Source organism: Rhinolophus hipposideros, assembly GCF_964194185.1.
Source record: "Rhinolophus hipposideros genome assembly, chromosome: 7".
Taxonomy (NCBI): Eukaryota; Metazoa; Chordata; class Mammalia; order Chiroptera; family Rhinolophidae; genus Rhinolophus; species Rhinolophus hipposideros.
The window spans coordinates 9,449,847-9,464,270 of record NC_138053.1 but is presented as its reverse complement, the minus strand read 5'-3'; the positions used below and the strand labels follow the sequence as shown (position 1 = coordinate 9,464,270).

Genomic DNA, 14,424 nt, shown 5'->3' with positions numbered 1-14,424 from the left:
CTGTACCTGGCACAATATCTGATATGTATTAGGAACAGAGGTTATTGAGTGTTTATTGAGTGAAGGTGGGGTTGGGAGTCGAAGGAGGGATGCGAATAAGTTACCCCTTTGATCCCACCCACTCCAATTAGATGTGAGTGAAGAAGGTGGTGGTATGATTTTAACGAAACTCCAGGGATTTTTTTCTTTGCAGGACCTTACCAACAGTACTTCCTTCCAAATCTCCAGTTCCCCCTACTGGTCATTCTGAAACCCTTGTCTCCACAGCAAAACCTATGATCCCCACAGAAAAACCCACTGTTCCCAGTGAAATAGCCACCATCCCCACAGAAAAGCCCATGTTGCCCACAAAAAAACCTATGGCTCCCACAGTAAAACCCACTGTCTCCAATGAAATATCCACTATCCCCACGGAAAAGCCTAGAGTCCCCACAAAAACGCACAACATCCCCACAGAAAAATCCACCTTCTTCACAGAAAAGCCCACCATTTCCACTGAAAAGCTTACTGTTCCCATTGAAAAACCCACAGTCCCCACAGAAAAACCCACTGTCCCACCTGAAGAGCCCACCGTCCCCACAAAAAACCCTGTCCCCACTGAAAAACCCACTGTCCTCATTGAAAAGCCCACCATCCCCACTGAAACACTGACTGTCCCCATTGAAAGGTCTATAGCGCCTACGACACCCCAGCCCAACCCCACACTTGTACCCACTGGGCCTACAGTCTTGGTGACAGCTCCTAGTGCTCCAAGCACCTCCATGATCACGGTGACCCTCGCTACCACTGCAACCCCTAGATCCACTTCAGGTATGCAATTATTGGACAAAGAGCTGAAAGGAAGAGAGTGACTAGGAGAGAGAATTTGGGAAAGGGATGTTTCTAGTAGAAAACTCAGTCTCAGAGGAGAGATGAATCAGACATGGTGACATTGGAAGAAATCATGAGGACTGACTACCGTGAGTGAGAGTGATAGCAGGGCACGGGTAGGTCGGGGTAGTTGAGAACCAAACAGGCTTACTTCTTACTATTTTTTAAATTGCGATACAACTCATATACTGTAAATACATCCTTTTATAGGTACAATTGAGTGGTTTTAGTATATTCGCAAGATGGTGCAAACATCATCACTTTCTAATTCCAGAATATTTTCATCACCCCCCAAAGAAACCCTGCACCCTTTAGCAGTCACTCCCCGTTCCTCCCAACCCCCCAATCCCTTGCAATCACTAATCTACTTTCTGTCTCTATGGATTTACTTGTTCTAGGCGTTTCATACAAATGGAATCATACAATATTTGTCCTTTTGTGACTGGCTTCTTTCACTTAGCGTAACGTTTTCAAGATTCATCCATGTTGTAGTTTGTTTCAGGACTCCATTCCCTTTTCTGGCTGAGTAATATGGGCCTGCTTCTCAGAGAACTTGAGTGTGGGTGTAGTGGAAAGGCAGGAAGTCTCCCTGAGAAAAGCTGAGAGTGGAGACTTGATGGAGGCTGTTTTCCCTTTAGCAGGCTGCCCCCCAAATGCCCACTATGAAACCTGCGCCTGCCCGGCATCCTGCCAGAATCCCAAGCCCAACTGTGAGCTCCTCTGCAAGCCCGGCTGTGTCTGCAATTCTGGCTTTTTGTTTAATGACTCCCACTGCATCAATGCCTCTTCCTGCAACTGCTTCTACAACAATAATTACTACAAGGTAAGAGTACGAGGAAGCCCAGATCAACCTGTGGGAGACTGCAAGGAACGCCAGGATTCCGGTTCCCTCTGCTCCCTGGGTGAGGTGGATTTGGATTCATGGTACAGTCCCAAAGGGTCAGCTCACAAGCAGTGGTTACACAGTGGTGGAGTCATCCGTTCAGTGTGTGGTTTTTTTTCTTGGGGGGGGGGACCGGGGAAGGGGAACAGGACTTTATTGGGGAACAGTGTGTGCTTCCAGGACTTTTTTCCAAGTCAAGTTGTTGTCCTTTCAATCTTAGTTGTGGAGAGTGCCTTTCAGCTTCAAGTTGTTGAACTTTCAATCTTAGTTGTGGAGGGCGCAGCTCAGCTCCAGGTCCAATTGCCTTTGCTAGTTGCAGGGGGCGCAGCCCACCATCCCTTGCAGGAGCCAAACCTGCAACCTTGTGGTTGAGAGGTGGTGCTCTAAATGACTGAGCCATCCAGGAGCTCAGCAGCAGCCCAGCTCAAGGTGCCATGTTCAATCTTAGTTGCAAGGGGCGGAGCCCACCATCCCTTGCGGGACTCGAGGAGTTGAACCGCAACCTTGTAGTTGAGAGCCCAATGGCCCATGTGGGAATCGAACCTGCAGCCCTTGGAGTTAGGAGCATGGAGCTCCAACCGTCTGAGCCACCGGGTCAGCCCCAGTGTGTGGTTTTGATTGTCATCTCCGTTCATACAATAAATATTTGTTAAACACCCACTGTGACCAGACATGATGGTAGGCTGTGTAGAAGTTTCCATCATCCCGTGGCCTGTGCCCCTAACAGTCTCAATATTAACATACTTTTCTGTCACATACTGGTAGCCTTGAGCAGACCAATGAGGTGGTGCAGAGCCCTCATCTCCATTCTGAGGAAAGTTGGGAGTCCCTGGGTATATAGAGAGCCCTGGATGCTGAGTAGAGCTTCAGGCGTGTTCAGGACAGAATACAGTTTTCCAGAATCTTCTTCCAAAGGAACTTGCAAATCCTGATAGAATAGGTCAAAAGTAAGGAGTTACTGTTCTTGTCTCCCCTCACTGGTCCCCTCCTGGGGAGATTCAGCAAGAGCAGAGGCTCGAAAGGGTACAGACTCTGGGCCAGCACTATCCAAAAGGGACAGCATGCAAGACACACGCCATTTTACGTTTCCTAATAGTCACATTTAAATAAAAAAAAAGGAAACAGGTTAAACTAATTCCAATAATCTATTCAATCCCAAATATTATAATTTCAACATGTAATCAATAGTTACTAATGAAATCATTTACATTTTTTTTCATACTAAGTCTTCAAAACCCAGTGTGTATTGTACACTTACAGCATATCTGAATTTGGACCGGCTACATTTCAAGAGCTCAGTGAGCCCATGTGGCTTCTGGCCCCTGTATTGGAACTGCCCTAGAGTCAGGCCAATCTGAGCTTGAATCCTGGCTCTAGCACTTTTGCTGGGTGCCCTTGGGCAAGGTTCTTTACCTCCTCAAATTTGTTTCCATATCTATAAAATGTGCACAATAAAATTTTCTACCTCATAAGACAGTTGTGAAGATGAAATTAGATCCTGACACAGACCAATTACTTAATAAATGTTAATTAGTACTATTATTAGCAATTTATGATAACTGTCATATGCAACCTATTAATTCACAGTGCAGTAAGCTCTTCATTAGTGTCCACTGCCTCTTCTCAGCTCCGAGTGTTCTTCCCTGTGGTTGTCAGAGTTCCTTTTTGTCTCTTCAGGGGCCACTTCCTCCCCACCCTACCCCCCTTAACCAGTCTCCTGGGTGTCCCTGCGTTAGTGTCAGGATTAGTACAGCCGCAGCCTGGGGAGAAACATCTGTTATAGCTGTCAGCATCAAACATCTCTTCCCTGCCCTGGGAGACACGTATGAACCTATTATATGTTCACTTATGCTTTCAACAAATGTTTGTTGAGTATCTTGAACTCCCCCCCTCCCCAGCATTGGGGTCACTGTGAACAAGGCATGGTCCTTGTTCTCCAAATGCTGTTAGATTCTGAGGGACACATGGGTCTTAGTTCACGCTTTCATTCAGCAAGTATTTCTGCTGGGCACTGTGCTATGTGTTGGGGCTAAGATAGTGAGTTAAGATGGACATGGTTCCTCACAAGGGCTTATAATCAAATAATCCCCCAAATAAATATAAAGGTGAAATTGTAGTAAGTCTTGGGAAAGAAAGGTACCCAGAGGTATGAAGATGAACTCATCAGGGAGGTCTGGAAAGTCTTCCTGAGAAAGTGTGTCCCTTGAACTGAAACTGCTGGTTGCATAGGAATGATTTAGAAAGAGAGAAGGAAGAGCATTCCAGGATGAGAGAACATCATGTGCAAATGTCCTGTGGTAGGCAGGACCATCTGGTAGGGGGCGGAAGAAGAGTATGAGCAAGCTTAGGTCTGCAGGCACAGTGGAGGAGAAGGGCTATAGCATGGGATGACAGAATCCGATCAAGAATTATAGTGTTGTTACCCCTGACCCCTTGCTCTCAGCCTGGGGCAGAGTGGTTTAGCCTTAATTGCACAGAACGATGCCATTGCTGGCCTGGAAGTCGGATGGAGTGCCAGACCTCTCAGTGTGGGACACACACTGTATGCCAGCTGAAGAACGGGCAGTACAGATGTCACCCCTATGGTGAGACCCTCCCCTCATGTTGTTCCCACCTGCCAGCCTGTCAGAGTGGGTGTGACACCAGGGTCCCAATCCCTCCCTTGACCAGAGGAGCTGGGACAGGCCACTGGGTGGGTGGGACCTGGCCTGGTGAACCACTTTCACATGGTCTCCCTTTCTCCCTTCAGCAGGCACTGCCACCTGCTGTGTCTATGGCGACCCTCATTATCTCACCTTTGACGGGAAACATTTTAGCTTCATGGGCAAATGCACCTACATCTTGGCCCAACCCTGTGGCAACTTGACAGGTAGGGTCCTGGACATGCCCTACGTCCTGGGCCTTGGGTCTGAGGTCAAAAGAGCTGGGCATGGGAGCAGATGAGAAGGGCAAGTAAAGTAAGGGTTGACATGTCCACCCCAGAAGCAGGACTTTCCCAGGAGCAGACTACCAGTAAAAATGCACTTTAAGACACTTCTCTTTATCAGTTGCTTCCTTGGCCAGATTTTATTGAGAGGCCCGGTGGCATAGTCGCAATAAAGGGATGAGAGAAGTAACATAAGTGCCTGCCCTAGAGGACATTTCAGTCCATTGAAGGGAGACGGATTGTCGGCATACTGTGACAGACTGTTCTGGAAGAGGCAGACAGTCACATCTGGGTCCTGGCTTTCCTCCTGAACTGCAGAGCTGGTGTCTCTGTGGCCCTTTATCCTCACAATGCCAGGTATGGACGCCCCCTCAGTGGGCATTCAGAAATGCTTGTTGAATGAGCCCCTGGGTGCTCTTCACCCCTCTCCCCACCCAGAGCCCTTCTTCAGGGTGGCAGTGAAGAATGAGGAGCGAGGACAGGAAGGTGTGTCTTGCCTGAGCAAAGTCTACGTGAGACTCCCTGAGACCACCATCACGCTGCTCAGGGGCAGGCGCACGCTGGTGAGCCCCGTTTTCTGCTTAGCCCTGCTGGGGCCGTGAGCCTTGGCTTTGGCAGGTCCTGTAGGCGGCCTCGGCCTTGTCATGGCCAGCTCCTGCAGCCACCAGACCCTCCCAGGGACAGGCTCCGGAGCCCTCCAATTGAAGAGTGTTTTGGATTGCTCTCCAGAGTTGATGCAGGAGTCTGTTGGGGGTCTTCCTGACTCTCGGACCTGTCTGTCTCTTTTCTTGGCCCCACCTTCCAGGTTGGGGGTCAACAAGTCACCCTCCCAGCCATACCTTCTAAAGGCATCTTCCTGGCTCCAAGTGGACGATTTGTGGAGCTGCAGACTGCGTTCGGGTTGCGTGTGAGATGGGATGGTGACCAGCAGCTGTTCATGAGTGTGCCCAGGTAAGGGGGCAACCCAGTGAGGCAGCTGCCACTTCTCCTGCTCTGCCCCTTCCTCTCCCAGGACCCTGCCATCCCCTTCTTCTTCCATTCCAGGTACTAATTATCAGTCTGGGTAGGAACTAGCAGGCCTCCCTTTGGATGAGGAGACAGGAGGAAATGCTTTCACGGCAGAGTGATAATAGTAGGATATATAACACAACGCTTTGGGAATGTACTAGAAGGAGTCACTAATGGGCTGCGGAAGCTTTCACAAGAGTGGTCACTGGATCCCAGTCTTCAAGGAAGAGTGGCTTTCAGGGAAAGAAAGACTTTGTAGAAGTAGTGAACAGCAAAGGCAAGAAAAAACTGGAATGTCTTAGGGTCAGCAAGAGGTTTATTATGGCTGGAAGATGGCGTGTGAGCAGAAGAAGGGGAGACTGTAAAGATGGCTTGGGGGTGAGGGCTGCGAGGTCCTTGTGTGCCTGGCACGTGGTGTGGAACCCTTGTTTGGAGTTTGCACGTCTTACTCCCCTGCCCACCTCACTCACCACCTTCTGCTGTGGACCCTCAGATGAGGACCCTTCTTTCCTCCTCACCCGGCCCCACAGCACCTACTCTAGCAAACTCTGTGGTTTCTGTGGCAACTATGACGGTGACAGTAGCAATGACAACCAGAAGCCCGATGGCAGACCAGCACGAGATGAGGAAGAGCTGGGCAATAGCTGGCAGACCACAGAGGATGAGGAAGAGGAGTGAGTCTCTGTCTCTGCCCTCCCACTCCCTTGACCCTTCTAAGAACAAGCACCCGGACCCACGTCACCCCTGTTCTCCTCTCTCCTCTTCTGCATGCCCTCACCTCTGTCCCAGCCAAGTTCATGAACTCATTTACCCGCGCGTTCACCCCTACCATCAATGGTCCTCGTGAGATTCTGAGCAGGAGGTTTTGGGTTTGGTATTCAAATGTTCTCCACTAGGGGTTGCTGAGAGTGGGGAAATTGCTGGGGTAGGGGCCGGATGGAGGTGAGTCCTGGCCCTTAGGGCATTTGGGGTGAGTCTCTTCTAGGTGCCAGGAGAACAAGACAAGTCCTCCATCTTGTGACTCAGCCTTGCAGAATACTCTGTCGGGGCCAGAATTCTGTGGACGGCTCGTGGTGTCCCCTGGAGCCTTTGAGTATGAAGGGTGGACATGATGGGGAGGCACGAGCCCATCATGGGGTCCTTTGATGTGGGGTTGGGGGACAGCCAGGAGGTTCTGCCCTCTGGGTCCCTCTGATCTGGCCTGTTTCCACAGGGCATGCCTGCCTCATCTCATGGCCCCTTTCTTCTTTGACAACTGCGTATTTGACATGTGTAACTCCCAAGGGCTACAGCAGGTGCTGTGTGCCCACATGGCAGCCTTGACCGAGGCCTGCCAGGATGCTGGCTATGTGGTGGAGCCCTGGAGAGGACCCCAGTTCTGCCGTGAGTTGGGCCGAGAAACAGGGGGGCCGTTCCTTCAGACACAGATGGAAGCAGAGGGCTGGCATCCAAGAGTGTTAGCACGCGCTTGGGGGCTCCCGACTGAACCCCTTCGCTTTCACACACGGATGGGGAAATCTGCAGTCAGAAATATCCACTGAAAAAAATCACAGTCACTTGCAAACTCAGAAAGCCTTCCCAGCTGCCTGAGGCTGTGCAGAGCAATGCCTGTGGGCAGTTGCCCACCTGACCGGTTGCCCTACCCACACATAACACAGACTCAAGTTTGGGGGGTTGTACCATGACTGCCGCGCAGCTGCTGGTCATGGCCTAGCTCTCCGCGGAGCCTGCTTTAGGGCAGGGCCAAGCCCTGATTGAGGCCACACATGTGGTCCCCCCACTCTCCTTCCACCCTGACCGCTCACCTTAGGCATGCCTACACAGCAGCGCTAGTGAGGTTCTGGGATTAGTCTGCTCGCGGGACCTGCCTCTTGCTAGCTCCCTGCAGGCTGCTCCTCCAGGCCCAGAGTGGAAGCTGAGCTTGTCAGTCGTGCTTCTCCCACTCCCTCTCCTCCCAACATGGGGCAGAAGCCTCTAGCTGTGGGCCTTCTGAACTTTGGGCTACGAACTAGCTATTGACCTTCTGTCTCTTGTCTCCTGCCTGCCTCACACCCTTCTCACCTGTGCTTTTCTCTCTACCAGCTCTGGCCTGCCCACCCAACAGCAAGTATACCATTTGTGCCAAGCTGTGCCCCGACACGTGCCATTCCAGGTTCTCTGGCATGTCCTGCCAGGACCGATGTGTGGAGGGCTGCGAGTGCAACCCCGGCTTTGTCCTCAGTGGTCTCCAGTGCGTCCCCCGGTCCCAGTGTGGGTGCCTTGATTCCACAGGCAGCTACTTCATGGTGAGTCGCTAGGCCTGGGACTCCTCTGGGATCTGCCGCAAGAGAGAAGGCTCAGGGAAAGCCAGGGCCTGTAGGCCTGGGATTAGGGAAATTCTGGCTCAGATCTCCTTTCCCGTCTTCTTTCTTCAGCTTTAGTACTTTTCATGCAGACGGGGATGGAATCCTAACAGTTACTGCCTGGCCGTCTAAGACCTCTGCTTCTCTCCCCTCCCATTTTCCCTACCCTTCATGTCCCTGAGTCATTTTCTTACAGCTGTGTCTCTCCTCACTCTTTCTAAACACCAGCTTCTCTCCTACCAAGGGTCCCTTTCTCCTGAAGCAGTTTGTCTTCCTCCTTCGCCCGTGTCTTCATAGTCTTCTCAGAGGCAGCATTTGGAGCTAGACCCTCATCTGTGGTCCTTCTCACTTCCTTCTTTGCCTGTCCGTCACCCAAGTCCTGGGAATGGCACTGCTGTCCGTCAAAGCCTTATACCACCTGAGGCCCACTTGGCTCTCCTCCCCTCGGCCCCCGTTCCAGACCTTCTGAATGCTCTTTGTCTGTGCCTTGCTCTCCTCGCAATTTCACCTTCCTTATAGCCCCTCTCACCCTACTGTGCCTCCAGCCACCCAGCCATCCATGCCTGTTGGAATCCTTCACCACCTCTGAGGCCCTGTTGAAATGCTGCCTCCTCCTTGAAGCCTTCCTGACAGGCAAAGTTAGAAAACATCCCTCTAAACTCTTACTATTGGTGTTGATGGCAGGAAACTCTTACTAGGTGCCCTGCTCGTCTTCTTTGGGTGTATATTGTGTTGGAGCATATAATCTATCAGTATACTTGTTTGCTGCCCCCATTGGGGTTGTGAGTTCTCTTACGTCAGGGATATCATCCATCTGGGTCATTACTGAATCCTTAATGCTGGCGCAATGCAGACATAAGTATCTGTTGAAACAGTGAAGGAACAAACACATGATGGAATTGAGTGAATACCGGACTTTTGCAACTAAGCCTAGAGCGTTGGGAAACAGGAATGCCTCCCGTGAGCAGGCTGCTGATCTGAACAGCACTGGGCTGATAGTTAGACCTGGGAATAACCTCTTTTGCTTCCTTCCTTTTGTCCCCCAGGCAGGGCAGCAGTGGTTCAAGCCAGGCTGCCGACAGCTCTGTACCTGTGAGGGCAACAACAAACTTCGCTGTGTGCTGTGGAGGTGCCAGGCCCAGGAGGTCTGTGGTTGGCAGGATGGCATGTATGGCTGCCATGCCCAGGGTGAGCTGTCAGGTGGAAGGTGAGCCGGGGGACTGCCCATGTGACCTTAAACAAGAGCATAGCCTTGCCTTACAGCAGGCTCCCCACAGAGCGGGGGCATAGCCAGGGGCTAGGAGGCAGTTGCTCAGAGCTGGAGCAGTGTCTTTAAGGGCCCAGAGAGTTGGGGCAGTTCCTGTCCTTGACCTCTCCAAGACAAGCTGATCACCCGAGAAGCCATGGGCACCACCCCAACATGGGCTTGCCAAGATGGCAGCTCAGGATCAGTGTGCTGTGAACTCCGTCTCCTCCTCCCCAGGGTCTGCCACCTGCACTGTCTCAGGGGACCCCCACTACCTGACGTTTGACGGAGCCCTGCACCACTTCATGGGCACCTGCAGCTACACCCTGACCCAGCCTTGCTGGTCGAGGTCCCTCGAGAACTACTTTGTTGTGAGCGCCACCAACGAGTTCCAAGGTGGGAACTTGGAGGTCTCCTACGTGAAAGCCGTCCACGTACGGGTCTTCAACCTCAAAATCTCGCTGATCAAAGGCCGCAAGGTCGTGGTACGTGCCTCCACCTCCCTCCTGGGCCCCACACCCCGGCCGACTCTGCACCTCTGCTCTGCCCCTCTTTGCCCGCAGGCCCGCCCGTCTGGCTTCTAGAGCACCCGGGGGTTGCCCGCAACAGGCTCAGCCCCGGTTCCTGAAACACACCTGCCACCCTCTTCTGCTCCCTGGTCTTGGCCCTGCTTTTGCCCTTGTTCCTAACGCCTTTCCCTACCATGTTCTCCCTGCCTTTGTAGCTGAATGGTCGCCGGGTGGCCCTGCCTGTGTGGTCTGCACGAGGTCGGCTAAGCATGAGGCCCAGTGGCTCCTTTATCCTCCTCTACACGAATTTTGGACTTCAAGTTCGTTATGATGGGAACCACCTGGTCGAAGTGACTGTGCCCTCCACCTATGCTGGCCGGCTCTGTGGGTTGTGCGGTGAGTTCCTGGGCACCTGTGGGCAAAGCCGGGATAATGCGCAGGAGTCTGCCCTGGTCCTGCTCAGACACACACCTAATTAGGTGTCCTAAGTGCTTGTCCACAGGTTCATGGGTAGAGGGTGATGGGTGTGTGAGGGTGAGTGTTAAGGGAAGCCCACCCAAGGTGAAGAAAAGAAAGGGTTAATCTTGGTGTCTGGAGTGCAGAGTGAGGGAACCTCTTGGAGGAAGGATGGTGCTGTCCTGGGGCTGGGGCTGCCAGCAGGGCACCAGCTGTGGCCTCTGTTAACTGCCCCTTCCTCCAGGGAACTACAACAACAACAGCTTAGATGACAATCTGAAACCAGATAAAAAGGCTGCAGGCAACTCCATCCAACTGGGGGCCGCTTGGAAGTCAAATGAGTACTCTGAACCTGGGTGAGCCAGGAATGGGGGGCTCCAGGCCTGGGGAGAGGGATCTGGGGAGGAGCCTCAGTGGGCAGCCTGCTGATGTCCTCTGTGTCCCCAGTCTCTCGGAGGCTGGAGTTGATGAAAGGTTGTTCTGACCTCTCTTGCCCCTGCCTGCTGATTTCCCCCATGCTCACTGATCTGTCTCTTTGGAGAACACTTTTGGGCAGTCTGTCCTGAGATCTAACTTTCCTCCTTCCTGCTGCGTCTTCTGACCTTTCTATTTGAGGGCACCACCTTATTCTTTTTTCCTGTCCTTATTCGCCTCCCTGTTTCTTTCCACTTTTGTTTCAGTTTTTGGGAAGGTTCCTCCAACCCTAAATTCCTATCCCTTCCCCCTCTTTTTGTTTAGCTGTTTTATTGCTGGTGGCAAGCCTCCCAGGTGCCAGGGGAACCAAGTGGCAGACACCAGGAATAACTGTGACATCTTAATGAACCCTCTGGGTATGCCTCATCCCCTGCTGGTCCTTTTCTCCTCCCCCAGGATAGGAGATAGAGGAGGGGTACTCTAAGGGAGGGAGGAAGAGTGAAACATGAAATAGATGAAAAGTCAGGAGGAAGGCAGATGGAAACACAGAAGCAGCGTGCACCTTCTTGGGAGCCTGATGGATCAGCCCTTTGTTGCATCTCAGGCCGTCGATTCTCAGGAAATACAGGTTTTGATGGAAATGGATGTCACATTTGCCTCAAGTAGCTGCCTGGTTCTGCTCCCTTCCCAGGCTTCCTCTCTTCTCTCACACTCCCGTGGTTTCACCCTCCAGGACCCTTCTCCAAGTGCCATGGGGTGGTACCCCCGCACTCCAGCTTCGCCAGTTGTGTGCATGGCCAGTGTGGGACCAAAGGTGACGCCCTGACCCTCTGCCGCTCTCTGCAGGCCTACGCATCCCTGTGTGCCCATGCCAGCCAGACCCCTGTCTGGCGGAATAGTACCTTCTGCCGTGAGTGACCTGACCATCCCTCCCACAGCCTGGAAGAGTCCCTCCAAACCCTGTCCTCCCCTCCTTTCCCTAAATTCTGCTCTTCGCCTCTTCCCTCCCCAGCCTGGCCCTCAGACACCACATGGCACCTCCTCCGTTCTCACTCTCCAGTCTCTCCAAGCCCAACCCCCTCCTCTACTTGTCTCCCTTTCCTGGGAGCCTCCTTCCTCTGATTCTCACCTCACCAAAAAGTTCCACTTTCATTTGGCTGCTGCCTCTTTTCCCTCTTACCTAGGCCAGCTCTGTTCCTTTCTTCCTGTCTTTCCCAGGAACTCTTTAAAAAAAAAATTGTGGTCAAATATGCATAACACAAAATTTCCCATGTTAAAGATTTTTGAGTGTCCAGTTCTAGAGCATTAAGCACTCTCATGTTGTTGTGCAACCATCACCACCATCATCTCCAGAACTTTTTCATCTTCCCAAACTGAAACTCTGTTCCCATTTAACACTAACTCCCCCCTCCCCCACTCCTGCCTCAGGCACCCACCATTCTCTCTGTCTCTATGAATCGGAATACTCTGGGGACCACCTATAGGTGGAATCAGACAGTCTTTGTCTTTTTGTGATTGGCTTGTTTCACTTAGCATAATGTCCTCAAGGTTCATGCGTGTTATAGTGTGTGCCAGAATTTCCTTTTTTTTTTTTTTAAGACTGAATCATATTCCATTGTATGAATGAACCCCATTTTGCTTATCCATTCATCTGATGGATATTCCCAGGAATTCCTGATGACCCAAGGTCAGGGAGCTGAAAATCACTCAGCCCTTCCTACCACGGGTTTCTTCTTAGCTTTGAAGTGCCCATCTGGCAGCAGCTACAGCCCCTGTGCCAACCCCTGCCCAGCCACCTGTCTCAGCCTAAACACCCCACGAGACTGCCCAGCCTCACTGCCCTGTGCCGAGGGTTGCGAGTGCCAGAAAGGCCACGTCCTGAGTGGAACCTCCTGCGTGCCCCTCAGCCAGTGCGGCTGTACCGACCCAGGGGGCTCCTACTACCCGGTGAGAGGCCAGACCGCAAGGCATGCCCTGCCCTTTCCAGCTCTATGAGTTGGTGAAGGGGCAGAGTGGGCCAGTGCTGGGGCTGAGGAGCAAAGTCAGAAGCCAAGCGGCTGACAGAGGGTAGTGATGGAGGCGATCACTGAGTGAAGCAGGCCTCATAGAGGGATCAGGGTTGGGGGAGGCCCAGTCCACCTCTGACTTCAGGTTTCTGTTGCATGTCCACACCCCACAGGTCGGGGAGAGCTGGTACACGGACAGCACCTGCTCCAGGCTCTGCACCTGTTCTACCTATAACAACATCTCCTGCCTCCAAACCTCCTGCAAGCCTAACCAGATGTGCTGGCCCCTGGATGGGTTGATACGCTGCCGGGCCGCAGGTAGGAGGCCACTGAGTATGGAGGAAGACCCCACAGCTCTGCAATTCCCCCTCACGGTCCTCACTTCTGTCCGTAGCACTCGGGTTCATGGTCCTGCTGTACCGAAGAGCTTCTGGCAAGGAACAATGACCACTACACTGTCTATCAGGAAGGGCTCTTTGGGTCACTCATGGTTTTCCTGTAGTGGCCGTGAACTGTGTAGATGGGATATTAAAAGTCTCTCCCTGGCAGAATAATACCTGCTCTATACCCAAGCCTCACATTGGCCTGGTCCTTCTGCCTTGATACTTTTCTTTTAGTCTTCCTTCCCTTTGGAGGCCCCTCACCTTCACATCCTTTCCTTGAAGGTGGGGAGAACGCCTTTTCTTGCTGGAGGTTGGGCACTCCTCAGGCACCTGTTTCCTGCAGGTATGGGCGTGTGCCGGGTCTCGGACAACTCCCACTCTGTGAGCTTTGATGGCAGTCACCATGCCATCAGGAGCACCTGTACTTACGTCCTGGTGAAAACGTGCCACTCCACCATGGACCTGCCCTTCTTCAAGATCAGTGTCAAGAACGGGAAAAGCGAAGGCCAAACCCCCACTTTCTACCTCTACCAGGTCAACATTGACGTCTTTGATTCCCTGGTCACCCTGAAAAAGGGCCACCGTGTGCTGGTGAGCTGGGCGGCATGAGCAGGGATAAAGGAAGTGAGCTCTGGGGACGGGGCTCTGGTCCTTCTTCTTACTCACCGGCCCTCGCCTCCTCTGTAGATCAACGGCAAACAGGTCACCCTCCCCTCGACCAGCCAGATCCGGGGTGTCAGCATCTCTGCCCGTGGGGTCTACACTGTGCTCAGCATTCACATTGGGCTGCAAGTCAAGTTTGATGGCAGTGGGTTCTTGGAGATCAAACTCCCTAGAGCCTATTATGGAAAGGTGAGGAAAATACCTGGCTCTCCTCCTAGGGGTGGGGCCCCATACACCCTAGAACAGGAGTGTGATGCAGCGTATACCTTTCTCTTTAGAGTGGAAAAGGGGAAGCCAATGAGAAGTGCTCTCCCGGGGTGGCTGAGTTGGTTAGCCAGCTCAGTTGGTTAGAGCATGGTGCTGATAAAAACAAGGTTGCCGGTTCAATCCCCACATGGGCCACTGTGAGCTGCGCCCTCCTTAAAAAAAAAAAAAAAAGAGAGAAGTTCTTTCCTGCCTCACCCCCTCCCCTTACCCTGCACCTTACCCCCACCCCCACCCCATGCTAAGACTCCCCTCTGCCCACCCAGGTCTGTGGCATGTGTGGGAACTTCAACGGAGAGGAAGAGGATGAACTAACAATGCCCAGTGATGAACTAGCCCAGAATGACATTGAATTTGTGGATAGTTGGCAAGATAAGGAGGCCGATCCAAAGTAATTGGTCCCCGAAGACTCTGCCTTTTCATAGGAACATGAGTTGGGATTCTAGACCATGTG

The 14,424-nt window shown here is 52.3% G+C and overlaps 1 protein-coding gene across 1 annotated transcript in view; it reads left to right on the top strand.

The window, feature by feature from the left end:
- ZAN (zonadhesin) overlaps nucleotides 1-14,424 on the top strand; it is a gene marked incomplete at both ends in the record, with an annotated part of 32,093 nt that overhangs the window by 8,008 nt on the left and 9,661 nt on the right. Inside the window, 22 exon segments of the mRNA XM_081052861.1 lie at nucleotides 194-196; nucleotides 199-810; nucleotides 1,509-1,693; nucleotides 4,197-4,338; nucleotides 4,506-4,622; nucleotides 5,118-5,242; nucleotides 5,485-5,630; nucleotides 6,218-6,361; nucleotides 6,673-6,780; nucleotides 6,901-7,070; nucleotides 7,770-7,972; nucleotides 9,076-9,217; nucleotides 9,513-9,760; nucleotides 10,000-10,180; nucleotides 10,485-10,596; nucleotides 10,979-11,070; nucleotides 11,388-11,564; nucleotides 12,393-12,601; nucleotides 12,834-12,978; nucleotides 13,387-13,634; nucleotides 13,731-13,895; nucleotides 14,237-14,361. Of these exon segments, the coding sequence (XP_080908987.1) occupies nucleotides 194-196; nucleotides 199-810; nucleotides 1,509-1,693; nucleotides 4,197-4,338; nucleotides 4,506-4,622; nucleotides 5,118-5,242; nucleotides 5,485-5,630; nucleotides 6,218-6,361; nucleotides 6,673-6,780; nucleotides 6,901-7,070; nucleotides 7,770-7,972; nucleotides 9,076-9,217; nucleotides 9,513-9,760; nucleotides 10,000-10,180; nucleotides 10,485-10,596; nucleotides 10,979-11,070; nucleotides 11,388-11,564; nucleotides 12,393-12,601; nucleotides 12,834-12,978; nucleotides 13,387-13,634; nucleotides 13,731-13,895; nucleotides 14,237-14,361 (3,799 nt within the window).